The 27,698-nt window shown below is 34.8% G+C and overlaps 2 protein-coding genes and 2 long non-coding RNA genes across 53 annotated transcripts in view; 1 reads left to right on the top strand and 3 right to left on the bottom strand.

Annotated features, from left to right (window-relative positions):
- The first annotated feature begins 562 nt into the window (after positions 1-562).
- Positions 563-2,356, top strand: LOC123203250. 3 transcript variants are annotated; one of them, XR_006499252.1, is made up of 5 exons: positions 563-872; positions 1,380-1,436; positions 1,562-1,614; positions 1,780-1,978; positions 2,177-2,356. It is a non-coding gene; the product is annotated as an uncharacterized LOC123203250 (long non-coding RNA). The 3 variants fall into 3 exon arrangements; XR_006499253.1 differs by having other exon boundaries at positions 563-876; positions 1,796-1,978; XR_006499251.1 differs by having other exon boundaries at positions 563-876.
- Positions 2,357-4,362: 2,006 nt separating this feature from the next.
- LOC123203196 lies at positions 4,363-6,098 on the bottom strand. Its single transcript, XR_006499234.1, has 6 exons — positions 5,997-6,098; positions 5,789-5,905; positions 5,440-5,527; positions 5,258-5,302; positions 4,988-5,109; positions 4,363-4,684 (listed from the first exon to the last, which is right to left on the bottom strand). It is a non-coding gene; the product is annotated as an uncharacterized LOC123203196 (long non-coding RNA).
- A 176-nt stretch (positions 6,099-6,274) lies between these two features.
- LOC123202981 (ribonucleoside-diphosphate reductase large subunit-like) overlaps positions 6,275-27,698 on the bottom strand; it is a 57,089-nt gene continuing 35,665 nt past the window's right edge. For 4 of the 48 annotated variants that reach the window (XR_006499152.1, XR_006499137.1, XR_006499148.1 and 1 more), the window contains 7 exons: positions 8,975-9,102; positions 8,081-8,155; positions 7,886-7,945; positions 7,502-7,671; positions 6,923-7,399; positions 6,442-6,507; positions 6,275-6,348 (listed from right to left, as the gene is read on the bottom strand). Coding sequence is in view for 6 of the 48 variants with exons in the window: in XM_044619149.1 (XP_044475084.1) it covers positions 6,479-6,512; positions 7,135-7,196; positions 7,502-7,579; positions 7,886-7,945; positions 8,081-8,155; positions 9,597-9,659 (372 nt within the window). In the remaining 42 variants the exon portion in view is untranslated. The other 44 variants (XR_006499146.1, XR_006499156.1, XR_006499139.1 and 41 more) reach the window with 44 other exon arrangements.
- On the bottom strand, positions 11,099-14,146 carry LOC123203132 (putative disease resistance protein RGA3). Its single transcript, XM_044619323.1, has 2 exons — positions 13,716-14,146; positions 11,099-11,438 (listed from the first exon to the last, which is right to left on the bottom strand). The coding sequence occupies exons 1-2, from the start codon at positions 14,013-14,015 to the stop codon at positions 11,238-11,240; spliced, it is 501 nt and encodes a 166-aa protein (XP_044475258.1). The 5' UTR covers positions 14,016-14,146; the 3' UTR covers positions 11,099-11,237.

Below are 27,698 nucleotides of genomic sequence, written 5' to 3'. Positions count from 1 at the left end.
CTCGAAAATCCATTGCACCATTAATGGTTTCACATGATAATAAAAGAAAACAAAGTGTGTATGTGGCTAAATCATAAGCTTCCCAGAAATTGAAAATTGATTAAACCAAAATAAAAGAGAGAGCATAAAAAGAAAACCAGACCGAATTATCTGAGGAATGATCTAAATCTTTAAAGCAAACTGTCCAGAAAACAGAAATTTATATTTTTGTAACATTTGTAGTAAGAAAATATTTAATAATTTAGAGAAACAGATGGAGGACAGAATTTCAATGACCAAAGAAGACCTGACCGTCATGTGATTGTCTTCAACTACAGCAATGACATCACAATCTTCTTCTCTTATCATAAAAGACTGCTAATGATAATGATAATTTCTTTTACCCACTGATTTATAAGTAGCATTTAAATAAATTTAATATGACATTCATTAATTACTAAATATTTAAATAAATATTCAATCACATATAAATTTATGGTAAAGAAATAAGCAAATAAAATTACCTCTTATTAACACCTTCAAGGGTAGCGTAACGCGTCATTTTGTTTCGAATAATTTAGCAAGCATATTATATAATTTAGCAAGCTTTCATTCATGGCTACCTAACTTTTCTTCACTCAAACTCCCGACCCTCCTCGCCAACTTGTGAAATTCGTATAAAACTCCTACATAATCCCACTTTTTGCACTTCCACCCCTCTCCATCACTTGTGGTTTATGCTCCCACGAGACTGTTTCAAGCTCCAAAGCTCTATCATCATCAATTGTTCACGCTGCGCAAGAAGAAGAAGTTATTCAAGCTCCAAATTCAGATTCCCAAACTGCCCTCCTTCGTCTTCCAAGCTTGTTCTTGTTGCTGGCGGCACTGTTGGTGTAGGTAGACACATACTGGTTTTTTTACCTCTAGTCTTTATAGAATTCATGATTTGTACTGAATGAATATTTAATTACTAATTTGATTTTTAATGTCATAAATATCATTGATTAGCATGCATGTCATAGTTAGAAATTGTGGGTTTGCTGGAAGATATTGATCCCGGTAACAAACAGGGATTTCGGTATCGTTTCTATTGATGTTTAATGTATGTTATAGTTAGAAAGCGTGAGTTTACTGAAAATGATTGATCCCAGTAACAACGGGATTTTGGTAGCATTTCCATTGATGAATGTTACGGTACAAAATTTGGGAGTCCTGGAAGAAAATGATCCCTGTAATGATACTGGGATCTTGGTAGCATTTCCAGGAAAATTTAGCCTTCAAATTTGTTGGACTGAATTAATATGTAATGCTTTTGGTCTAAGATATGTTTTTTGTGTTTTCCATTTGCTCCTTCAAAGCAAGGTGGTTGTTTGTAATCTTAAATTTCAGTCTCTCTTTAGGTCAACTGATAATGGCACCGCTGCTTAGCCGGAATATCAAAGCAGAAAAAATTACAGGTGATATTTCATATATCAGTGAAAATACCATTTTCTTCTCTTATGTAACTGAATTTTCTTGAATTTCTTATTTCCTTCACGTGGATGTAGTAATTATATCGTAAAGAACTCTTGAAACTTGATAGGTATGTAAAGGGGACACTAGAACCCTGAGGATGTGGATCCATCTATATTTCAGGTGAGAGTTTACTCTTCATCAAAATCTACTCTTTTTCCTTTAGCTTCTTTGTGAATCAAATGGTTTAAACGGTTGTTTTGTGTGTTTGATTGTTAAATATACCAATTGTAAATCGTCTAAAGATTTTTCATGTATGGTGTCACACATGTTATTTGTTGCATGGAGAGCCTTTCCTTCAAAGAAATGGGATATGGGACGGGGATAACACACCAGAAAGAGTAGGTAATGGCTATTGGATTTGCTATTTCGTTCAGGAGATATACTTGTTGGAGAGGTCAGTAGACTTGCGGTTGCAGAAGCTTGCATACAAGCACTTGACAGAGAATTCACCGAAGGTGAGATCTTCGAGATCAACTTAGTTGAGGTAAGCATATTCTCAAGAACCAGCGTTCTGGTTTTTCAAAATTCAAACAGCCCACTTTTTACTCTGTCTCACATCATGAATGTAAAACCTACTGTCCGAATAGATATCCAACAAGATTTATGTTATGTGTAGTCTGTCTCTGCTCACAATTTTTTATAAATGTGATTTCACTCTAAGTCTAAAGTTTGCATTTATCAGGGGAAGGGTCCAGAAACGATCCCCAGAAATGGCGACAACTGTTTAAAGCTGCCGATGATCAGCCTCAGAATGTTTCACTGGATTCAGGAGATTATGATGTATACAAAAATAAGGCTTGTAAGTTCTAAATATTGTACATATTATACAAGGTTTAGTTTATGAAGCACAATTTATTTCCAATAATTTAGCAAGGGAAATAACAGACACGAAAAACTTAAATTAATTTCAATATTTAGCAACATTTTATTTCGAATAATTTAGCAAGCATATTATATAAAGGTTTGTGATGGTAAACAGGGACAAAGCCAGGAAATTTATATTGGGGGACCAAAATGAATAAGGGGTTTAAAGTAAATCAGGAAGTTGCACCTATGGGGGCCAAAGCAAAAGGTGTTATGATAAAAAAAAAAATGGAGACTCTATAAACATTTATATTTATAGGGACGAAAAAAAAAGAAAAAAAACTCATATATAAATTCGAACAAATATGGTAGCATAGTTACACAACTATGTACCTTGTTTTAAGGCTAGATGACTATTTCCCACTGGAAGTTTGATAGAATAACAAATTTTCAATTTTTAAGTTTGAAACGTTTATTTGTTTACCTATCATCTGTTAACGAAAACAATTATATAGAACGACAAGAAAGTCATTTTACATTAACTAAACAAATGCAATTAAAAAATATTTTATGAATAATAATTTTCTCCATGTCAAAATATTACACATTTAACCTCTTGGATATTCTCATATTCTTATTACTCTCTTCTTTTTCTTTTTCTTTTTCTCACTCATTTCTTTTCCATCTTCTTTCCTTTTCTTCTACTTCAAATTTACCCATTTTATTATAGGTTTAGTATTATGTAAGATTATTACTTTTTCTAGATTGATAAGAAATTGACTTTAATTTAAAATTTCAGTCACATAAATGGTATAACAAGTTGAACTTGAATCGCTATGTTGGACAATTATAAGCCTAGAATGTGTTGCCTATTGGGTAGGAGTTCATGTCTTATGCCCGAAAGCATCTCACTATCATCCTTGTTGGGAAAGCCTTTGATGGGATGTACTAAGTTTTAAGTGTGATTCATGTTGGAGAAAATCTTTTATACAATGTGGAGATTATAATATTTATGTTGTTTCCAAGGCCTAGGCATATATTTTCAAAACTCAATACATGCAAGTACACCGTAACGCATCTAATAGTTTATAATAAGACATTTACACCTCTAATTTATTACAAATTGTTTAATTCTTTAGAGATGTAGCTATCATTTTTAAACTGTCAACAAATATATGGTAATCTTAAAAATTTCAAAAACACCCTCAAAATTTTCTTTAAGGACGGACCCCAAACTTATTTGTCTTTATAAAACAACAATTAATTTAATTATTTGTATTGCGATGATCGCTAGATACAACTCAAAAGGTAATAGCATATTATGCTTTGAGCTTTTAAACATCAGAAATATTCATCCACACAATTAAACAAGGGATCAAAATATTGATATCTTGCATAAAACCAAAAACAAAGTTGGTACTTTTTTATTCACTCTGATTTTTCCATACTTACATCAAGTTCATACATTTCTTTTTCCTTTGCAATAACATCTATATTTTCGTTTATTTCTTTTATTGTTGTGTGCAATGTCACGACGTAAGCCAGCTTATATGAAACAAGAGCGGGTTCAAGCGCAATTTCAACTCCCTCAATCTTGTTTCAAATGTATCAGCAGTAAACTGATTTAAAAATTTTGTGACTGATATTAAACCAATGGTGGTGATGTCAAAGGACTTTTGTAAAAATTTCCTAATATGAGAGGTAAATTTCCTAGACGGCATGTTATCCAATACTTGTTATTCCTCTATTTAAGAAATCAATAAAAACATAAACAGCTTACCTTAATCACAGTGCTGTCTCAGCTGGGAATGGGCTGCAGCAATCTTAGGGTGAGCGAGAGCATTATTTTTTACATGTGCAATGTCTAAAATCTGATTCAGCATAAATTTTATCATATCAAACCACATTTGCTACCCAATGTATAATATCAGTTTGGTCAATCTAACTGTTTACATTCACTCAAAAACTATGCTTCTATGATAGAAAGCAAACTACATTTTAACAGAAAGATGTTTTCAAAGAAATGTAAAACAAGTACCTTATAACAATACTTCAAACAACAAGTACATGAAAATCTTCATCTCACAACTTATCAGTAAGTGGCAAAATCTGTTGTTACAATTTGTTCTATTCAAGGAGCCAGTAGGAAATAGAAATATACATCAGATGTAATTACGAAGAAATTGTAAAATCCAAAAGATGTAGCACTTCTTCCCTCAGGCAAATTTGCTGTTTGTCATGAGGGTCCCCGTTAAATTTCTTACATTGAACAATAATTATTACAGGCCCTTAATTCCATGCTTAATTTGCACTTTGAGCATTTCCTCAGCAAAATCAGTTAGAGAGTTGAAATTCTAAACAGAGGTAACCGACTAATTAATCATCTCTGCACATTGAAGAAATAACAAAATTAGAAACAAAATGTCGTGATCAGACAACAAATATTTTGATGATATAGAAAACATAAATAGAATATTACATGCCTTAGAATAAAAGACAAAAAGCACTTAAAACTTAGAAGAAAATTAATGTACACAAACTGGGCATATGACCTTTAAGAAAGACATAAAAGTCTTAATATATGCAACTCTTGGTCAAGAAAAGCAATGCAACAACTACCTCAATCTGCCAACTTCTTCTCAAGATGAAACTAGAAAATAGAAATAAACAGCATCAAATGCTAGCTTACCAAGCAGATGTGAAGACCAGGATTTGACCAATTGTTTCATCCTGTAGATTTTCTCTGCTTATAAGTGCCTCAATCAAGTTTTCTTCGGTGCATGATGTAAATTGGTCCTCCATTTATAGGGCCTGGAGTATTTTACATAGATTTGAAATTCTCAGCATATAGTTAACAAGCATCAAAGTAAGAAGTTACACTAAGATGTAATGTGCTTTCTAATTAAACATCAAGAATTGAAGAAAGAGCAGAAAGCAATATTGGGAAAGCATAGCCAACCATTAAATGATCTCTTCTAACACCATCCGTCCTCTCTTTGATAACCTGAAATGTTGGACTGAGAATATAAATATTTGATGAAATTTGACCCTAATATACAAAACATTACATTCCTTAGTTAAAGGAAAAAGGAAAAGCTTAACATTATCAGAAAATTCATCTCTGAGAAGTGGGGTTACAACCTTCAAGAAGTGAGGATACACAAGATATTTCCTGGCCAGTCAATGGTTTCCAGTATGACAAAAAAGTTTGGCAGAGTGAATTTGATGCCTGGTTTCAATAAGATCAAGAAGAACAAATGTCTTAGTAAGGCAAATTTTGGTTTAAAAAAAAGAGGAATGCAACAAGAACATCAGTCTGCAAAATTCTAAATAAATACATCATATATCAACCATGATTTTTCAGCAAATTCATGGCATCTTCTACCTACTTGTCTGCATCAAAATTAACATATCAAAATCAAGTTTAATTAGCCAGAGAGAATGGATCTTTTCAATGACCCACTAAGTGGACACAAGCAAGAACACAAACCTTTCACAATGAGTCATCAAATGATTTCAAAGAGAGAATCCATTGTAATTTGAGCAGCACCCTCATGAATGAGCAATCCAACAGTAAGAGAGCAAATAACAGATACATAAATCACTTCTGCATTAATATTAAAGGATTTCAAGAACAATCAATAAAGATGTAATGTGCAACATGAAGAAAAAACAGAGAAGTGAGAAAGTAAACCAACCATTTCAGTCATTTTGTGGGGCATAGAAAATATCACATTAAAGATATTTTCATGTCTGTCAAATTTAACCTCTCCTTCTTTGCTTTTCCCTGGAGTACTTATTCTGTCGATCAATTGCAGAACAAATAAATTCTCAAAATTAAGAGCCCAACTAGAAAATTTGTTCAGCATATTGATGAAATAATAGTATCATATACATAATATTAACGAAATGAAGAAAGACAGAGATCAGTAAGAAAACATGCCATTAACTACTCCACCCACGCCATTTTTCCTGCCTTCCTTGATGCGAAATGACACACTGTGATAATTTTTCTGGGTCTGTCAAATTTTTCCAGCATGATACAAAGTTCTGCAGAGGGAAATAAAGCTTGGTTTCAGTAATTTCAAAGAGAAAAAAATGTCTTAACATAGGTAACTTGCCTCACTACTTAACAAAACAAACCTTAAATGAGTTCTTCTTGAGTATTCTTCTACATATATCACTTCTCTCTTCCAATAGCGCAAAACACTGCAGTGAAACAATACATATTTGTTCTGAGGTTGAAATTTAAAACTGTGAATAGAAAATTATATCATATAATTAATTTATGAAAACTTGGGATATTAAAGTTACATAGATGAAATTTGCTGCCTTGTTTAAAAGTCTAATATATATATGAAAACTAAGTTGGCCATCATAAAAATTTCAGTGTTCCATATTGTGGTTTTGGAAAATGCTTTGTTTTTTAAATAATCTAAATAGCCTTGAAAAAACTTCACAACATTAATTGATTCATTTGATGACAAAAGAGAAAAAAAAACATGTATAAGAATCAATCCTAAGCTTCTCAAACACATTATTTACAAAAATATCAAAATAAGACACAGTACATGCAAAAGTTATTAGAAAGAAAGTGCTTTTCAAAGAGTAAACAAGATCTCACTGTCATGAGATTGTCTTCAACAATCTCCTCCTCCTCATAACTGGTGATGATGGATGGCTATGATTATATAGAAGAGCATATGGGAGATGTTCCAAACGGATGAAGGGCCATCAACAATTAACTCTAAAGTATTTTCTTCACAAGTGAATTAAATTTTAAATCACAAATTGGATGGAACAAATAGATTGGTTTAAAGAAAAAGAAAAAATTACCTCATATATGCCTTCAACAGTTGCCCAGCATGTCGAACTGCTTTCCCACTCAGCTTCTTTTTCTTGTAAAAGAAATTTCTTACTACTTGCTCATACATTAAAATGTAAATGGACAAGTATATGATTTCTAGACATAAAGTTGTGACCAACAATTTGACATCTAATGCATAGACACATTCTTGGAGAAACCTCTCTTTTTCTGGTGAAAAAAAGAGTGCCACAACAAAACCAGAATGATTGTTAGACACCATCATTGAATATGAACCTAGATGACCACCATGTTATACAAATTATATTTGTAATTTCACATCCATAACTTAAAGTAACTCAAAAGGAAAATGAACCCAAAAAAGTTGACCATTAATACCTTGCAGCCACTAGTTTCAATGGAAAAAGTTGAGAACTCATGAGTCTTGTAAGCAGCAACACAAACTCCCTGAGTTTCCTGTACTGATGGTAACAAAATTCAGAAATAGTAACTTATAATCACAGTTGAATCACTTCCAGGCTCTATAAGATCTGGGGATATATCCATCGCTGCATAGACAACATCACAACAAGAGTAATGTAGACAATTAATAATGGAACAGTCCCAGAAAAATAGGATTATGGTCTACCCCTCCATAAACTAAAGCATCACCAGATGTCATAAAGATAGGATATCTCATATCACTCCTTGATTGCCAAATCAGAAACATGTTGCACAATAAACTGTATATATCATCATGATAGACATGGTCAATAAACTTACTCTGCTCTCCATGCTGGTATACATCTTGTTTTCCCCGGTAACAAACACTGGGGTGCCAACCTATTGGAATTTCAGCATTTAAGTGATAATAAAATGAACAATAATGTTACAAGAATCTGGAAAGAAAAACAATTACAAAGAAATTTGTATGAGCCAAAGCACAAAGCGTAACAGTTAAAGTTAAAAGTTAATTACCATAGAAGCAAAAAATTTGGTTGCAGAAACCGTGGTTGCACCATTCCACAGGGTAGCCACCTGAATATTCATCAGCTAGTTGTGAAAGAGAAAACCAACAATTAGTAATATCTTAGCAACATGACCAATATAGATTTGTGCAAATCACCATATAAGCGGGAAAAGACTGCTGATTGTCCCACAGAGATAAGAGAAACCAACTCAAACACCCCAAAAAAAAGGTTGAAAAACTTAATGGCTAGCACTAAGATAGAAAAGAATTTGGATATTGATTAAAAGTTTCCAAGAATGAGTTTAAGATAAAAATCCATAATGTAGGGATGTCATCTAAAATAGCAGTGGTTGCAGGGATTGCTCCATTTTCCCCCTTAATATGGGCTTTATAGTTTAGGTTTTAACATAAAAGCAATACTATGTATATTCATTTTAGATATATAAATATATACACATTTATATGAATTATTATATGATTGGATGTTGTTTTATCTTTAATTCAAAATTATTTAATTATATAATAATATATATAAATGTATACACATTTGTATACCCAAAATAAATACACATAGTTTTATTGTTAACATAAATATCCCTTTAATATTATTAATAAAAATAATTTAATTCAAGTATTAATTGTAAATATCATACGAAGTATTAAATATATATTTTATTTTTGATAAAATAAATTTAAAAATATTTTATATTTGAAAAAATTAATAAATTAAAAAGTGAAATTTTCATGATATTTGAAATAAAATGATTATTTCCTTTATCCACTTATTTATAATTAATACTTAAATAAATTTAATATAATATGACATTCATTAATTACTAAATATATAAATAAATATTCAATCACAAATACATTTATTTAAATAAACAAGCAAATAAAATTACCTCTCCACATTTATTATTGTTCTTTGCTAAGGGGCACTTGCTCATATCATCCAACATGGAAACGGTAAATCAGCCAGAAACTTTTACTTAGAACTTGAACATATCTACATAGATTAATTTGGTTCGATCTGAAAGAAACGAAATCCAAAATAAAATGAATATGCAGAATCCAAGAGTTCGTGGCCATACAATGCTAACTCAAGCCAAAAATCAGAACCAAGTAGGCCAAATCAAAACCATGCCACATATAACGGATTAGGGATAAACAGAACACAAAATAGACTCACATCAAATGATTCCAAGATTTCAATTAAGTTCTATGCTTTCATAAAAACAAAATAATAGACCCTCTATATGAAGTTCTATAATTTCAATCTATAGACCTGACGTTTTGGAGTCTCCTTTTTGCAAAGAGAATTTGAGCACCAGTACATACTATCAATTGAATCACTTTAAAATATATATCACTACTAGAAAACTTGAGCATAATGAAATCTAATGGCTGTTTTTCATGACTCACAAGCAACGATCAAAGAAACATAGTGGTCTAACGATAATTTTAATTGAAATTATATTTGACTTGAATTATCATAAACAAATCAATACAACATATGAACATTACCTCAACTAAAATGTTGTCTGAGCTGGGAAAGAGATGCAGCAATCTGAGCCCCAACAAGAGCATTATTTTTCAACAATGCAATGTCTAAATTTTGGGAAAGCGATGCCCGTCTGCATTAAATGAAGATACCAAAATCAAGTTTAATTAGCTAGAGAGAACGTGGCTTTTCAAGGACCCACTAAGTACAGACACAAGCAAGAACACAAACCTATCACAATGAGTCACCAAATGATTTCAAAGAGAGAATCCAATGTAATTTGAGAAGCTCCCTCATTAATGAGCTATCCAACAGTGAGGGAAAGCAAATAACAGATATATAAATCACTTCTGCGTTAATATTAAAGAATTTCAAGAATAATTAATAAAGATGTGATGTGCAACATGAAGACAAAACTGAGAAGTGAGAAAGTAAATCCACCATTTCAGTCATTTTGAGGAAAATAGAAAACATCACATTAAACATATTTCCATACCTGCCAAATTTAGCCTCTCCATCTCTGTTTTTTCCGGGAGTACTTATTCTGTCAATCAATTCTCTAAATTACAAGGCCAACTAGAAAATCTGTTCTACATAACAGGAAATAATAGAATGATCTGCAGAATATTATCCAATATTTGTTATCCCTCTATATAAGAAATCAAAAAAAGCCTAAGCAACTTACCTTAACCACGGTACTGTCTCAGCTGGAAATGGGCTGCAGCAATCTTAAGGCCAGCGAGAGTAACATTTTTCACATATGCAATGTCTAAAATTTGCTTCAGGAGAAATTATAACATATCAAGCACATTTGCAACCCAAAAACATGATAACATAAAGATGTTTTCAAAGCAATGTAAAGCAAGTACCTTATAACAATACCTGACACAACTAAATATACATGAAATTTTTGATCTCACAACTTATCAGTAAGTGGCATTATCTCTTGTAACAATTCACCATTTTCCTTGATTAGATATCTCCATCTAGCATTCTTTTACCATTATGGTTGAATTTCTTGTCTCGATCAATTCATCACTCCATGAACATTTGATGCTAAAGCTCACTGTAAAATAAATACTCAACATTTGATTAGATAACAAAAATTTGCTGTCTGTTTTACAAGTGCTTCAATGAAGTTCCTGCCATTGCTTTATCCCTTCCACCCCCACCACCTTACTTGTAACTTTTTACTACTTGCTCATACATTAAAATATCCCTCTGCCTCTGGTTGCCACCTGAATATCTAAAATGGAACTTCAAGAAAAATAGGAATATGGTCTAGCCCTCCATAAACATAAACATAAAGATAGGCTATCTCACTCAGTAACATGGACTTAAAACTTACTCTGCTCTCCATGCTAACCTATTTATTATTATTATTAATAGGAAAAGTTTTATTCAAGTATTAATTTTAAATTTCATACCAAATAATAAATTTATTTTCATTTTTTATAAAATAAATTCAAACATATTTCTATTTGCAATAATTAATAAATTAAAAACTAAAATATTTGAAGGATGATGATAATTTCCTTTACCCGATGATTTATAATTAGCAATGAAATAAATTTAATATGACATTCATTATTTACTAAATATTTAAATAAATATTCAATCACAAATATATTTCTTTTAAAGAAATAAGCAAATAAAATTACCTCTTATTGACGCCATCTAGGATAGCCTAGCAGAGGACAAAAAGAAATATTTTTTTCCAATCTTGTACTTTGAACAAGTTGTTTTGGTAGTGCCTTCAATTTGGGGCAGTAGTGAACTCTCAAGAAAACCAGAGATGACATGATTGCAATAACTTCTTCTTCTTCTTCTCCAATTCTAGTAATCTCGTGATCCCACTCTTCCCACTCCAACATAAAAAAAAATTGAATTCTTTTCAATTTAGGAAAGAAAACAGATGATGAAGATGTGTCATCATTTTCTTTTCCCAAAAATTCATTACCCACTTTTCAGACTCTTCATTTTACTAATAACTAAATATTCAAGGGATGGCAATTCTCCCAAGGGCGGCAAATGCTTACATTTACTACAAAAATAAAGTGTTAAGTGTCTAAGCTTGGTTAAGGACATCATCCAGTTGGGCAAAATAGTGTTGCCTATGTACCTCCATATTTGTAATTTATCCAAATTTAAAGATGGTTGTAGGATTTCAAGAAGTGCTTCATCCTCCTCATTTCTCCTCTCTCTTCCATCAACATTTTTTTCGAAATCTAGCGTCAAACCAAAGAGGTTTTTCTGATTCTTTATTTCTGATCTTTTAACCTCCTCCACGTCTGATACATTTCCTAACTTGCCTATATGCAAGTCTCCAAAGAGATTAAGGTATTTCAAACCTTTAAGACTACATGCGTTCTCATCATTACTATCACTTACCACAAAATACCTTAAGGTTCGGAGATTACTTAATCTTTGAATTCCTTTTGGGATGTATTTTAATGACCAAGTCTGATCATTTTCTAGATGCCTTAGGTTTATTAATTTTTCCATCCCTTGAGGTAATTCTTCCAGTTTAAGACAACAACTAATATCTAAAGTTTGCAAATTATATAATCTACATAATGCTGCGGGAAGTTTTCTCACATTTAACATGCTCAAATTAAGATATCTCAAATATATCAATTTTCCTACCTCTTTAGGAATTTCTTCAATCAAACTATTTAGCTGCGACTTTCTAGTTATACTTAATGCTCTTAAACATGTCAATTCACTAAATAATTTTGCTAAGATATTATGAGGCAATGAATGCCTAGAATTTTCATTATTATATAAGAAACTGTGCATCCTTCTTAAACTAAATATGAAAGCAGGAAATAAACCTATACTACAAATTGCTATCATCACGTACCAAACTTTCTCACAATTAACAGAGCTTATTAGTGGCTCTTTAGAACCATCAACTTCTATGTGGACACATTCATTCTTATTTAAGAATTGAGCAAAGTCATGCATTAAATTATGCATCTTACATCCAATCACATTATTTTCATAATTTTTTCTAAACTCTTGGACTAAAGATCGTGAAGCTAAATAGTCAAAATACTCTTCTCTAACTATCTCCATTGCCTTATCTTCTTGTTCTTTTTTAACATATCCTTGACCCATCCATAGTTTAATCAAATCATCTTTATCTAATCCATAATCCTTAGGAAAGACAGCACAATATACAAAACATCTTTTCATCATAGAAGGCAAATCATTATAACTCAATAATAAAGGCACGAAAACATCTTCTTCAATTTTCTCAAGTTTCCATAATTCACTATCTAAGACATGTTTCCACTCTTCCCAACGTTTTTTAAAGCGCAAGAGACTTCCTAATGTCTTTATAGCAAGAGGCAAACTCTTATATTTGTTTGAAATCTTTTTCCCAATCTCTTCTAATTTTTTACATTCCTCAACATATCTACCAAAAAATGCTCATTGCTTAAACAACAACCAACATTCATCATCACTCAACCTCTGAACATCGATAATATCAATCGAACCCATCATTCCTACAACCAACTTCTTGCATGTGGTAATCAAAATTTTACTTCCATGGGCACCATTCTTTAAACAATGATATAATGGTTCCCATTTTTTGAAATCCTCAGTCCACACATCATTTAACACCAAAAAAAGATTATTTCTCTGGATTAATGTATTAATATGTTGATAAAGAGATTGTAGTTCACTTAAATCCTTAGTTGAACCTCCTAAAGACTCAATAATTGTTTTAGCAATTTTATACTCATCAAAATGTTCTGATACACATACCCATATTCTTTTGTCAAAACTATTGATCACCATACCATGATTATAAGAAAATTGAGCAAGAGTTGTCTTTCCAATGCCTCCCATTCCCATAAGAGAGATGATAGCGAGGCGTTGTTCACTGTTCGCACACAACTTATCTATTAAAATGCTCTTACAGTCATCTTGACCATATATCTTAGACACATCCACAAATGAAGTAGTTTGTACACGATTTGACTTTTCAATCCTTGTAATCACATTAAAAGCATACATTTCTTTTTGTTTCCCAATGACATCTAGCTTTTCACTTCTTTTATCTTGATTGCAAGGTGTATACGTAAGCTAACTTGTTTGAATGAAAAGCAAGAGGAGGGAAAGAAGAAACACACCTTCTTCTTAGGAAAGGTACCATCTACTTTTTGTTTTAGAATAGCGTAGTTCCACTCATCCAACACATCTTCAATGTCGTAGGAAGCTTGTTTGAGCCGATCTGGCCAAAGTCTTACATTTTTCTCTTTCACTTGTCTATCCTCTGCATCAACCAGCACAACTTCAATTGCTTCAAGATTGCTCCTAAGCTTTTTGACTTCTTTGTGGACACAAAAAACCAGTTTCACCCCTTGTTGTGTTTCTTGATCAATGATCGAAATCAACTGCTGCATGACACCGGAAACAACTGCTTCAGCCATGATATCAAAGAACTAGGTAAATGTTTGAATGGTGAGATAGGAGATCCGTTTGTAAGCGTGAAAATGTTAATTTGGTTTCAATTCTTTATAGCAGCAAGTAATTAGGATGCTTTGAAGGTGGTTAAGGCATGGAATATAACTTTATTACTCCAAGGTCACCAAGTCTCCTTTCAGTATAAGTTAGCTTTTTCTTTTATTCAATTGAATAGCTTTGTTTTAGTCCCATTTCCCATTTCCCATTTCTAAAACCAAGAATCTAATGCAAGAGTGGATGGAAAGCAAGTAAATGGAAATCTAAACAAAAAGATTAATTTTTCTGATTTCACTTCTACCAAATAAAGCCAATTATGATTCGATTAATAGGAGTTTGTAAATAAACCTTTAAAACTACCGCAATTTTACTAATCCATCATTTACTACCTTCAATTACTTTGGAGATACGATCCTTATTTGAGGGTATTTATACAAGTCACATTTAAAAGAAAGTAGAATTGGGAAAATATTCTAGATAAGGATTTACATTTTAGACTATTGGGATTGAGTGGACATTAACATATTTACCTGCTTCTGAAGGCAGTTTCATATTACCCCTTGAATATTTCCTCAATTGAACTGTCAACGTACATAGCCTAATTACAAAATCAATTCTTCACATGAAGGAACAGAATCAGAAGCCTGACTCGATGCTGAGACGCACTTCTATTTTGAACATCAAGAAGTTATGAAAAGATGAAGATTGTTTGTCATTGGCTTTGGCTCCATATTAATTGGGAGAGACTATAAACATTTATATTTATAGGGACAAAACTAGACTTCTGTATAAATTTGAACAAATATGGTACCATAGTTACACAACTTTATACATTGTTTTAAGGCCGAATGACTATTTCCCATCAATCTTTAAATTTGAAACATTTATTTGTTCAGTTATCACCTACTCTTGTTAAAGAAAACAATTACGTAGAAGGGCAAAAAAGTTATTTTACATTAACTTTCCCCCATGTCAAACTATCACACTTAACCTCCTTTATGTTCTCATTTTCCTATTACTCTCTCATCCTTTTCCCTTTCTCACTCATTTCTTTTCCATCTTCTTTCCTCTTCTTCTATTTCAAATTTAGCATGTTAGTAACTCATTCTCTCTGTGTCAACTCTGTACCATTTTATTATAGGTTTAATACTATGTAAGACTATTAATTTTTCTAGATTGATTCGAAATTGGCTTTAATTCAAAATTTCAATCGTAGAAATAAAATAGCAAATTAGAGCTTGAACCATTGTGTTGGACAATTGTAGGCCTAGACTGTGTTGCCTGTTGGGTAGGAATCCGTGTCTTATACCCAAAAGCATCTTACTGCCATCCTCAGTGGGAAAGCCCTTGATGGAATGTAGGAAGTTCTAAGTGTGATTCATGGTGGAGTAAAACTTGTATACAACATATAGATTATAATGATTTGTGTAATTTCAAAGATTTAAGCATGTATTTTCAAAACTAAATGCATGCAAGTAGATCGTAATAGTTTCGATGGTTTATAATCTGACATTTACACCTCAAATTTATTGTATTTTGTTTAGTTCTTTGGTGTGTAATTATCATTTTTAAACTAACAAGAGATATATTGAAACTTTTGAAAAATTCAAAAATACCCTAAATTTTTTTGAATTTCCAAAAACTCTTTGAAAATTTTTTAACACTTTAATATTTTCAAAAAGTACAATTTACCTCAAACATATGATTATATGTTATTGATATCCCTATTTGCACTTGCATTAGTAAATTTTTTATAGTTTTCTAATGAAATTAATATAAATTATGGATAAAAAAATTATTTAATAAAATTTTGGAAATAACATGTTATTTAACTTAAGGGCAATTTTTGTCTTTTCAACAATACTCTTTTGGCTTATATGTATTTTAAAAAAATATGGATTTATAGTCTGGTTTGAAAATCGCCTAAATTACAACTGAAATTGTAAACCCTTTTTGTTTTTCAAAATTTATCAAACGAAATCAAGCCTTGATAAACAATACCAAAGTAAACTGTAATTTTTAAATTGTTTAGTTCAATTTTACATTTTGTATAGAATTACGCAAACCTAATGGAGGGGTTTCAAATTTTATTGTTTGAAGGTACCTTGTCATCGTCGTTGATGATAAGAACAAATGGCACCTGTGTGGAAAAATGGTGACATGATATAAATTGTCAATAGTTATACTTAGTCGTGTAACCATATTGGATATGAGTTGTTTCAATTGTCAAAGTTAACTAATTTTTTTAAGTATAAAGTCGAATGGTTTTGGATTAATGTTAGATTCTTCAAATGTCTGGTAATCTATAGCTCCTTTTATGCAACCTTTTATGGAACCTTTCATGGTTCACCTAGGAAGTTAGAAATTGACTTTATGTTTGTAATATAATAAACACTCTTTTTTAGTATCAAACTGTTGATAAGATTTCTCATTATTAATTAAAGTATGTAATTTCGAGTCTTACACAAGATAGACTATGATGATAATGATTAGAGTTAAATAAATAACTTTGTTATCCACTATATTGAGAATTAAATGCAATTCAAAGTATTTGAGTGAATAATCGAGACAAAAGAAGTTTTTGATATGGTTTGACTAAAGATTTAAGTGCATACATTCATGGTTATGTTATTAGTTGTTTAGAGAGAATAATAGGGTTACAATGTTAGAAGCTATGCATATTTAGCTTCTATCCTCTCTTTTTCTCTCTTTAAAATGATACCATATATATATATATATATATATATATATATATATATATATATATATATAAACACTCATTCATGGAAAATTACAATGATAACATGACATATATTTGATAAAAAATGATAATTTTCTTTTATAGCCACAAAATGGAAAAAGAAAAAAAATGGTAGAAATAGATGAGATATTCTATCATGTGAAATTCTTTTTGATCTTGTTTAATAGAATTTTTACTCAGTGTTTCTTAGAATTTTTACTCACACTCTTGAACAATTTGAGGGATAGACAAAGTGTTTGGTTACCACTTATAATAATACTATATACACCTTATATTAAATATTCAATTAAATATTTAAATAATATATTTTTATATAATTGATTAATTATAAATTAAAGTAAAAATAATATATAATTATTTAATGACATATTATATATGTGTTCAAAATTAGATGCAATAGATTACTTATAATATAAAAATAAATCTCATTACATCAAGTATACTTCAAATAATTGATATTAAAGTGTGATTTTTTTGGTATAACATTATACAAATATCATTGAATGAAGCATACAATTACTGATGGTACAGATTTCCCCTCCCAAAAATAGAACTTTGTTGCCTCAATATTTCACCCCTTTTAGCCCTTGCCATTGTCATCTCATTTTTTCCCTGCAAAATCTTGCTATGCTTTTGTCACCAATCATGGGCATGTCAGCACTACAGAACTTCCCCAAACGACGTCGTCAACAGAAGCTACCCACAGCGTAAGATTAATCCCTGCCGAACTCCTATTTGCCGCGTGGATACATCTTAGCACTCACGTTTTCATTAAAACCTTTACAAATAGTCATTTTCTATTATTTACTTTTACGATTTTAATTAAAATTTTTCGTAATGATTTATTTTTATGTATAGTTTCTAATAAAAATTTACAATCATAGAAAAATAGTGTATAAAAATTCAAATTAAAATAATTTTTAAATAAAAATGAATATGAATAAATGAGGTCAATTTAATAAAAAAATTAACATATGTTTGATGTAGAATTTGAATATAATTTTTATTTTTAAAAGTTAAAATATTTCGTATAAATATGATTTGAATTTGTTACGAAAATAGTTTTCAAATAAAATCTTTAAAAAAATATAAAATTAAAAGTGGACACAGTTTTTTTTTTTAGTTTTTAATATGAAAATAATTTTTATCAATCACAATAATTATAAATAAAAAAATTTTGAATTATATTTTAGTTTTTAAAAAAATTTAAATTATAAATCTAACAGATGTAAAATTTCCAATTTGATGTCTTCCAACAAATTCATAATCCCTTTAATAATTAATTTTAATTTCTGAATTTTAATTAAATTAATTTTAAAAGAATAAAAAATAGAAGTTTCTAGAGAGAGAAAGTTTACCATAAACTCGTTTCTCGATACCTCTTCTTATTATTTTCTCTCTGTAAACAAAAACATAAAACAACGCGCTCTCTCTCTCTTCTGAACGATGATTAATCCCAAACATTACGTTTTGTCGTCTTGCCCTTCCTCTTTCCACCATCCTTCTCAGCCTACTCACCACTCGCCTCTCCCTATCCACCACCCTTCGTAATCATACATAATTGCAATCCGTACCTGACATCCTGACTCAATACCATACCTAAAAGATTACACAAATCATATGTCGTTGTTTCTCATTTTTTACCCTTTTTAAATTTTTTTTCCTTCCCTGGCCGATGATTTAAATCAATTTCCGACAGTTAAGAAGGTGTACAAGATTACTAACTTGTGTACTCTCCCTTTTGTTAACGTTCAAAGCTTGACCTTGTTAGTAAAATTGGAGCTTATCCTTCACTACACTCTCTCTCCTTTCTATTCTACCTGCGAAAGAACCACGGAATGTGTCACGTTTCTCCATTAACATTAACGAGTTGGTTGTTTTCATTTCAAAGTGGTCGTAGCCTCCGTCATGGTGATCCTATATCTTCACCTCTATTTGTTCTTGCTATGGAAATCTTCTCTTATTTTGATGGTTCCAAATTATTCTTTAAAAATTAAAAAGAAAGAAAGAAATCAAATTTGAGTTGTTGAGTTTCAACTTGTAAGAGTTGGTCTAATGTTTATTAACAAATAAGGTGACATTTACTTACCAAAAAAGAAGAATCATATATATAATAGTGAAAATAAAATTTATAACTAAATCATTTGTACCATTTGTAATATGAACATGATATAAAACACTATAAACTTCTCATATCATATCAACATTATCTTATGTGAAGTGATGCAAAACTTCACTATATATCACTTTATACAATCACCAGCCTTACGAGAACTTAGATGACACAGTCTCGCGACAAAATAAAAATGGCAAAACCAAATATAAATTAACAGAAAAAAAAAAAAATACTAGATGAAAATTTTATCTCAGAAGTTCTTAAAGCCAAGCTGGTGTGATGGAACCAAAAGATTCAGCACTTGTTTCATCTTTCTTTTTGTTTCAAGTGCCTTGAGGATGTTTCTGCCATTGTTACGCCCTTTGGAGTAGTTCCTCAGCTGATCAGTGTCACGAATTATCAATTCCTAGCATAGGTAGACTGATTGGTAAATCAGTTCTGTACATTAAAGAGAGAAATCAGAAACAAATCCAGAAATGAAGAAAACAATAATAGAGATCACTGAGAATGCATAACCAACCATTAACTCGATATCAGTTGAGTTTCTTTAGACTACTCTCTGAATTCCATTCTTTCTCTCTTCCATGACGGAAATCCTGCACTAAGTAAATATTTGATGAAATCTAAAACTACATACAGAATTTACTGAGCCATGAATAATGCTGTGAAGTTTACAGCACATATCAAAAAAGAGAAGTGAGAAAGAATGACCTACCATTTGACTTTACAGTCCCCTACATTTATCCCTCCTCTCTTCCACATCTGTTGTAAGGTAAACTGTGATTAATAGAAATTTATAGGAATCAGCGTTGTGTGACTACTATCTCAAACAACTGAAAATACTTGAAACTTTTGGTCTCACAAGAGTAGAAGTTGATCTATAAATTCTTACAAGTCAGCACTCTCATTGATTAGATTTCACTGTCTAGTGCTCTTGTTGCATTATGATCGAATTAATCGTCTCAGTTGATCATGATTTCATGATCTTTTGATTGAAAAGCACTGTGACATAAAAATGCAAGTATTTGATAGCATTACAAATGAAAGTGATGACATTAATTCTAAAACAGGTTGTCTTTGCATAGCCAATTAATTGGCCATTACCGATAATAGTTTTTCATTTCACCCAGAAGAAAATAGGAGATTGAAATAAGATCAGAAGCCACTCACCAAGAAAATGTGAAAACCAAAACATTCAGCTCTTGTTTCGTCAGGTCAATTTGTTGTTTGTTTTACAAGTGCTTCAATAAAGTTTTCCACCCTTGCTTTACCCCTCGAGTATTTTCTTCAGCTAACCGAAATTATAAATTATCAGCACAGGAAGCTGAATAAAAATTCAGTTCTGGTTATCATTGAAGTAAATAACAGAATCAGAAACACAGTGCTGCTATGTGCTTTCTGTTTAAACATCAAGAAATGAAGAAAGAAATAGATCAGTGAGAATGTGATACGAACCTGGTATACTCAGCCAGCACACCTGGGTTGATCGTTGGCCAGACCCTTCCCGTATAGGCGTATTCTCCGCTCAATCTGCAGTGGCTTCCTCCAGAAGCAACCAGTTCCAGCAACAGAAGACTCACAATGCAATTCCACAACAATATGTATTTCAATTAATATTTTAGCCAAGAGCAACAACTACTCCACAATATCAATTGATTGTAATAGTTCAAGATACTTCAATAAAATAATACTGATCTTCTACAGTGTTTAGTTTGTTTACATTAATTCTATTTGACATGCAATCAAAACACAACACAAAAGTACAACACCAAGATCACTCTCCTGCAGCCATCCAAACCCCGAGAGGTTGGCCCTTCCTTCTGGTTCTCTTTCCTCTTAATTGCCGTACTCTATTACTCTTCCTCCTCCCTTTTTATATCCTGATTTCCCTTGTTGTTTTCCCGCTCGTGTGGTGCCACATCAGCTATAGGAATTGCTATGGTCCTCTTGGCTTCTGCTGCAAGATTTCTGCTTCTTAGTTGAAACTGTTTTACTGTCTCTGCTCCATTTCCCATGGCCTCATTTTGCTGGTCTTCCGTAGCTTTTCTTGAGCCACTGCTAGCACTCCCTTTTTTGTTAATTTTATTCCTCACATAGACCTTCATCCTAACATTGCCTCGCCCATCCAGAGGCACCTTGTCCTCAAGGTGCAGGTAAGGAAATAGGTGCCTGATATTGGTGTACAGTTCCCATGAATTTTCGCATTCGGGTAAGCCTTTCCACCGGATAAGCAGCTCCAGGAAGCCCTGGGGGGAATACCTGTAACCCAAGACTTCTTCAGGATGCACTGTTAGCTCCATATCTTCATTCAAGCAGCTGGGCAGTGGCTGGGTCAACACTATTGATCCTACTTGCTTCTTTAATTGTGAAACGTGGAAAACTGGGTGGATTTTTGCTTCTTCGGGTAACCGCAACTTATAAGCGACCTGCCCTATCCTTTCGAGTACCTCGTATGGCCCATAAAAGCGTGGCCTAAGCTTCTCGTTTGGACGAGAGGCTAACGAACGGAAACGATAGGGTTGAATTTTTAAAAAGACCTTATCTCCAACCTGAAATTCAATCTCCCTTCTGTTTTTGTCGGCTGTCCTCTTCATCCTCTCTTGGGCTTTATTCAGATGGTTCTTCAGTTCATCCAGAATTTGGTTCCTCTCCTGAATTAGGGCCGACACAGCTTCTATTTTTGAATCACCCTCCACCCATCGCAGTAGAGGAGGTGGATCCCTCCCATAAACCGCTCGAAACGGAGTCATACCGGCTGAGCTGTGAAAGGTTGTGTTGTACCAATACTCAGCCCACGGTAACCATCTCTGCCAACTTCTGGGCTGCCTTCCACAAAAACAGCGAAGATACGTCTCAACGCTTCGGTTTACCACTTCGGTTTGCCCGTCTGTTTGCGGATGGTAAGCCGAGCTAAATTTCAAGGTGGTCCCTGCCGTTCTAAATAATTCCTTCCAGAATATACTCATAAAAACGCGATCTCGGTCCGTTACGATGGTGCGAGGGAACCCGTGGAGGCGTACAATTTCCTGAATGAATATTTCAGCTATATCTTGGGCAGTGAAAGGGTGTCGAATAGCTAGGAAATGCCCATATTTTGTCAACCTGTCCACCACCACCAAGATTACACTCACCCCCCTCACTTTCGGAAGCCCTGTTATGAAGTCCATGGACAAGTCTTCCCACATGTTCGATGGGATCGGCAGAGGCTGCAGCAGCCCAGCAGGAGAGGCTGCCTCGTACTTCATCCTCTGACAAACATCACATTCAGCCACAAATCTTCTAATATCAGATTTCATGCCTTCCCAGAACAGAAGAGTAGTCAGCCTTTTATATGTTCTAAAGAATCCGGAGTGGCCTCCGTAGGATGAAGAATGAAATTCTGAAATAAGTTGCTGAAGGTACCTGGATTGCTTTGAAATGACTAACCTGCCGTTGTACATTAATATGCCTCCCTTCAAGGAATATCCAGGGAAGGCTGTAGATTTGCAGAGCAGGCCCTGAACAATTTTCTTCAACTTCTCATCCCCTGCTACTTCCTGCTGCACCCACTCGGATCCCTCCACTTGGATTGCTGAAACAGCTTGCAAGGCTCCTGTGAAATTGGGGTTACGTGACAGTGCGTCCGCTGCTTTATTTTCGCATCCGGGCCGATAGATAATTTCGAAATCATATCCTAGCATTTTTACCAACCAACGTTGTTGATCAGGGCCTGTTACCTTCTGTTCAGTGAGGAATTTCAGACTACGCTGGTCCGTTCTCACCTTGAAATGCCTACCAAGGAGATAATGCCGCCATTTCTGGAAAGCCAGAACTATCGCCATTAGCTCTCTTTCGTATACGGATTTGCTTCGGTTCCTCATGGAAAGAGCCTTGCTCAGGTAAGAGATGGGTCGTCCCCCTTGCATCAAAACCGCCCCAATGCCGGACCCCGACGCATCTGTTTCAACAATGAACTCTTGGGTGAAATCTGGAACTGCCAAAACTGGTACCGAAGTCATGGCAATCTTGAGAGCTTCGAATGCACCCTCTGGTTCAGGCCCCCACTTGAAAGCGTTTTTCTTCAATAAGTTAGTTAAGGGTTCCGCAATTCTCCCGTAACCCTTTACGAATCTACGGTAATACCCCGTTAATCCCAAAAACCCCCGTAACTCCCTCAAGTCCCGTGGCACTGGCCAAGCCTTCATGTCACCAACCTTCTGTGGATCTGCCTCAACCCCCTTTTCGGACACAATATGCCCCAAGTACTCAATTTGCCACTGACCAAACATACATTTCTTTTTATTCAAAACCAACTGATGTTGCTGTATGATACGCATTACCTGCCTTAGGTGTTCAAGGTGTTCTGGGAGCCCCCCACTATATATCAGGATATCATCGAAAAATACCAACACAAATTTGCGCAAAAAGGGACGAAAAATCTCGTTCATCAAACCTTGAAATGTGGCTGGTGCATTGGTTAGACCGAAAGGCATTACTAGAAATTCGTAATGCCCTTCGTGTGTCCGGAAGGCAGTCTTCTCGACGTCTCCCTCCCGAATTCGGATTTGGTGATACCCGGATTTGAGGTCCAACTTACTGAATATTTTTGCACCTCCCAGCTCATCCAGAAGCTCTTCGATGGTGGGAATGGGAAATTTATCGGGCACGGTGATCCGATTCAAAGCCCGATAATCCACACAGAATCTCCATTCTCCGTCCTTCTTGCGCACTAAGATAACCGGACTCGAAAAGGGGCTCACACTTGGCTGAATAACCCCTGCCGTGAGCATCTCTTGCACCATCCTTTCGATCTCATTCTTCTGATAGTATGGGTAGCGGTAAGGGCGTAAATTTGGTGGTTGCGCTCCTTCCCGTATACGGATCGCATGGTCCTGTTCTCTCTTAGGCGGCAGGCCCTGTGGTTCCCTGAATAAAGTTTCAAACTCCCCCAGCAATTCAGTAATTTCTGGTTCAAAAGCCCCTCCCATAATTGGCGTGTATTCCGAAATCGAATTCAATTCCACCCAAAATGCCTCCCCTTTTTTTTTGATGAGCTTGAACAGAATTTTGAGTGAGGTCTCTACCTTCCGTAAGGAAGCTTTTCCTTTTAGTTCTATCTTCTTCCCTTCCCACTTGAACTTCATGGTCTGGTGCCCCCAATTGATCTTGACGTCCCCTAAACCCTTCAGCCATTCCATTCCTAAAATGACATCCACTCCACCTAAACAGAAAGGAAGAAAATTCTGTCTAATGACGATTTCTGGAAGTGTCAGCTGTAGGCCTTCACACCTCCCTATCCCAGAAACCTTTCTGTCATCGCCCAGCACCACCGTGTATCTTGCCTTGCAAACTGGAATTTGGAGCTCAGCAACCAGCTTCTCGGAGATGAAATTGTGGGTTGCCCCACTGTCGATCAGTGCTACCACCCTTCTCCCCTTAATTTCCCCCACCAATTTCATAGTTTTGGGCGAATCCCCTCCTATCACAGAATTACTGTTTAGGTTTGCTTCGCCGGCGTCTTCTTCAGCTGGGGCGTCCTCTTCTGTTACAGTTCTTTCTTCATCGGATTCTTCCTCCGAAATCATAACCCGCAGCTGACGAAATCGGCAACGGTGGCCTGGAAAGAACTTCTCGTCGCACCTGAAGCATTGTCCCTTTTCCAACTTCGCGCAGAATTCCGCTTCGGAGAGTCGTCGGAAGTTACCGTCCCGTCGGGGTGAGAAGGATGAGGTGCTGGATGTGGTTGGTGGTCGGAAACGTGGGTCGTTGGGAGTGCTGGAATGGGCTGATGCTGCTTCTGATCGATTTTGGAAGAAAGGGCGTATATTAGGATTGTTACGGGTCGGGCCTGGGTTCGGGTCGGAACTTGGGCTTGGGGCGGTTTTATTGGGTTGTTGGAGGTGGGTTGCGTAATTGGGCCTGCTATTGGAGGCCAGGGTAGTCGGGCGGGGGGAACTAAATACTGGGCTGGGGTGTAAAGAGTAACCGGTGCGGGTGGGCTGGTTCGTGGGTCGTGGGTCCCCCTTGTCGGGTCGCCCCGAATATTTCCCCTCTATCACCATGTTCTTCTTCTCCACTTGGCGGGCGCGGTTCATCATCTCCACAAGCGTCCGAGGGTGAAACAGCTTCACCTCGGCTCTAATTTCCTCCGATAGCCCGTTGACGAAGATCACCTTCATCGTTTCCTCCGATAACCCCTCGACTGCCGCCGATAACATTTCGAAGCGGCTCCGAAATTCCTGTGTTGTCCCTGTTTGACGGAGACTGAAGAGCTCCTCCTGAGCTGTGCGTTCATCGGTCGGAGAAAAACGTTCCAGAACTTCTCTCCTGAACTCCTCCCACCCGTTAAACGGCTGGTGCTTTTCCCTCCACTGCAACCAGTGCAAGGCGTCTCCCTCCATGCATACGCCCACAGCCGTCATCTTTTCTCGTTCCGTGAGGCGGTTCACCTGAAAGTATCGCTCGACTTTAGATATCCAATCAAGAGTCTCATCACCATGGAACAATGGTAGCTCCAATCGTCTATACTGCCATTCTCTCCTGTTCCCCGTTGACATCTCCTCTACCTCTTCCACGACGTCCTCTGTTTGGTCCTGAGGAGTCGCCGAATTCCCTCTCGTTGGTGGGGAATAAGACGGCGACGGGTTTGTCTCTCTTCTCTCATTGGCCTCCCTCGACCCTCTCTCTCCGTTGCCTCTTTCACGACTCACCACCGACTCCCTCATCTCTCTCAGGTATTCCCTAATCGTTTCCATACTAGCTTCCACCCTTTCCATCCTTTCATTCACGTCTCGCATTCCCGACCCTATCGTTTCCATCCTTTCCCTTACCGTCGTCATTTCCGCCTCCAGTCCCTCCACCCTAGACTCCATTCTCGTCATGCTCTGATACCAGTTGATACGAACCTGGTATACTCAGCCAGCACACCTGGGTTGATCGTTGGCCAGACCCTTCCCGTATAGGCGTATTCTCCGCTCAATCTGCAGTGGCTTCCTCCAGAAGCAACCAGTTCCAGCAACAGAAGACTCACAATGCAATTCCACAACAATATGTATTTCAATTAATATTTTAGCCAAGAGCAACAACTACTCCACAATATCAATTGATTGTAATAGTTCAAGATACTTCAATAAAATAATACTGATCTTCTACAGTGTTTAGTTTGTTTACATTAATTCTATTTGACATGCAATCAAAACACAACACAAAAGTACAACACCAAGATCACTCTCCTGCAGCCATCCAAACCCCGAGAGGTTGGCCCTTCCTTCTGGTTCTCTTTCCTCTTAATTGCCGTACTCTATTACTCTTCCTCCTCCCTTTTTATATCCTGATTTCCCTTGTTGTTTTCCCGCTCGTGTGGTGCCACATCAGCTATAGGAATTGCTATGGTCCTCTTGGCTTCTGCTGCAAGATTTCTGCTTCTTAGTTGAAACTGTTTTACTGTCTCTGCTCCATTTCCCATGGCCTCATTTTGCTGGTCTTCCGTAGCTTTTCTTGAGCCACTGCTAGCACTCCCTTTTTTGTTAATTTTATTCCTCACATAGACCTTCATCCTAACAGAATGCATAACCAACCATTAACTGAGTTCCTTCAACTACTCCCCTAACGCCATTTTTCCTCTCTTTCACAACACGAAATGCTGCACTGAGACAATAATTTTTTGATGAAATATGAAACTACAAATAGAAAAATACAAGCCTTAGTATGAATTATGACCTTCCAGGAGTACAGGAATAGGTTATATCCAAGTCTGTCAACTACTTCCAGCATGAAGTTCTGTGAGATAATTTGATGTCTGGTTTCAATATGCCTAAACTAGTGTCTCAAACTTCTGAAAATACCAAAAGGAATATTTTCAATAGACTTTAGAAGACAAAATTTGATGTCTGATAGTAATCTCAAGTAGAACAAATGCAACCAGAAATTGAATACATGACATGTTAAAGCGGTCTCACCAGTCATTAAATACAGAAATGCTGTTCCAACTTAACACCCTTCCTCCTCTCTTCCATAATGCGAAATGCTGGACTGGGACAACAAATAATTGACGAAATTTAAAACCACATATAGAAAATACAAGTCTTGGTTAAAAGAAGAAAGAGCTTAAACATTATGGGAAACTTTATAACCTTCCAAAAGTACAGATTCATGCACGAGATATTTCCTGCCCCATCTAAATGAGTCATCAATTCTGCATAAAAAATTGAACAATTTACTGAGCCATGAATAATTCTGTGAAGTTTACACATCAAGAAAAACACAGAAGTGAGAAAGCATGACCTACCATTCGACTAAACAATCCCCTACATTTATCCCTCCTCTCTTCCGCATGTTTTGCAAGGTAGAACTGTGATTGATAGAAATTTATTTGCTTAGTAAATGTAAAATACAATGTACATGTATAAAGATGCATCTTTCATTGAAATAAACATGCAATTTACATGTCTCTAAAAGCAAATAAAATATTATTAGGAAGGGTCTTTTAAAAGATATATAAAACCAGTGCCCTGTGACTACTATCTCAAATAACTGAAAATACATGAAACTACTGGTCTCACAAGAGTAGAAATTGATTTATAAATTCTTGCATGTCATCACTCTCATTGATTAGATTTCTTCGTTTCGCAATCTTGTTACATTATGATCAAATTCATTGTCTTGTTAAATCATGATTTTATGATAGTTTGATTGAGAAACACTGTAACATGAAAATGCAAGTATTTAATTATAGCTTTACAAATGAAAGTAATGACATTAAGTCTAAAAAAGGTTGTATATGCATAGCCAATTATT

The sequence above is a fragment of the Mangifera indica genome, chromosome 2, assembly GCF_011075055.1.
Source record: "Mangifera indica cultivar Alphonso chromosome 2, CATAS_Mindica_2.1, whole genome shotgun sequence".
Classification (NCBI taxonomy): Eukaryota; Viridiplantae; Streptophyta; class Magnoliopsida; order Sapindales; family Anacardiaceae; genus Mangifera; species Mangifera indica.
This window is presented reverse-complemented; position numbering and strand designations above follow the sequence as displayed.

Excerpts from the sequence above, each read along its gene's own strand:
- LOC123203132 (XM_044619323.1), bottom strand. The coding sequence starts at position 14,015 with ATGGCTGAAGCAGTTGTTTCCGGTGTCATGCAGCAGTTGATTTCGATC. Across the intron at positions 11,439-13,715 it reads GTACCTTTCCTAAGAAGAAG|TGGGAAGAGTGGGATCACGA; the intron begins GTGTGTTTCTTC and ends TTTATGTTGGAG.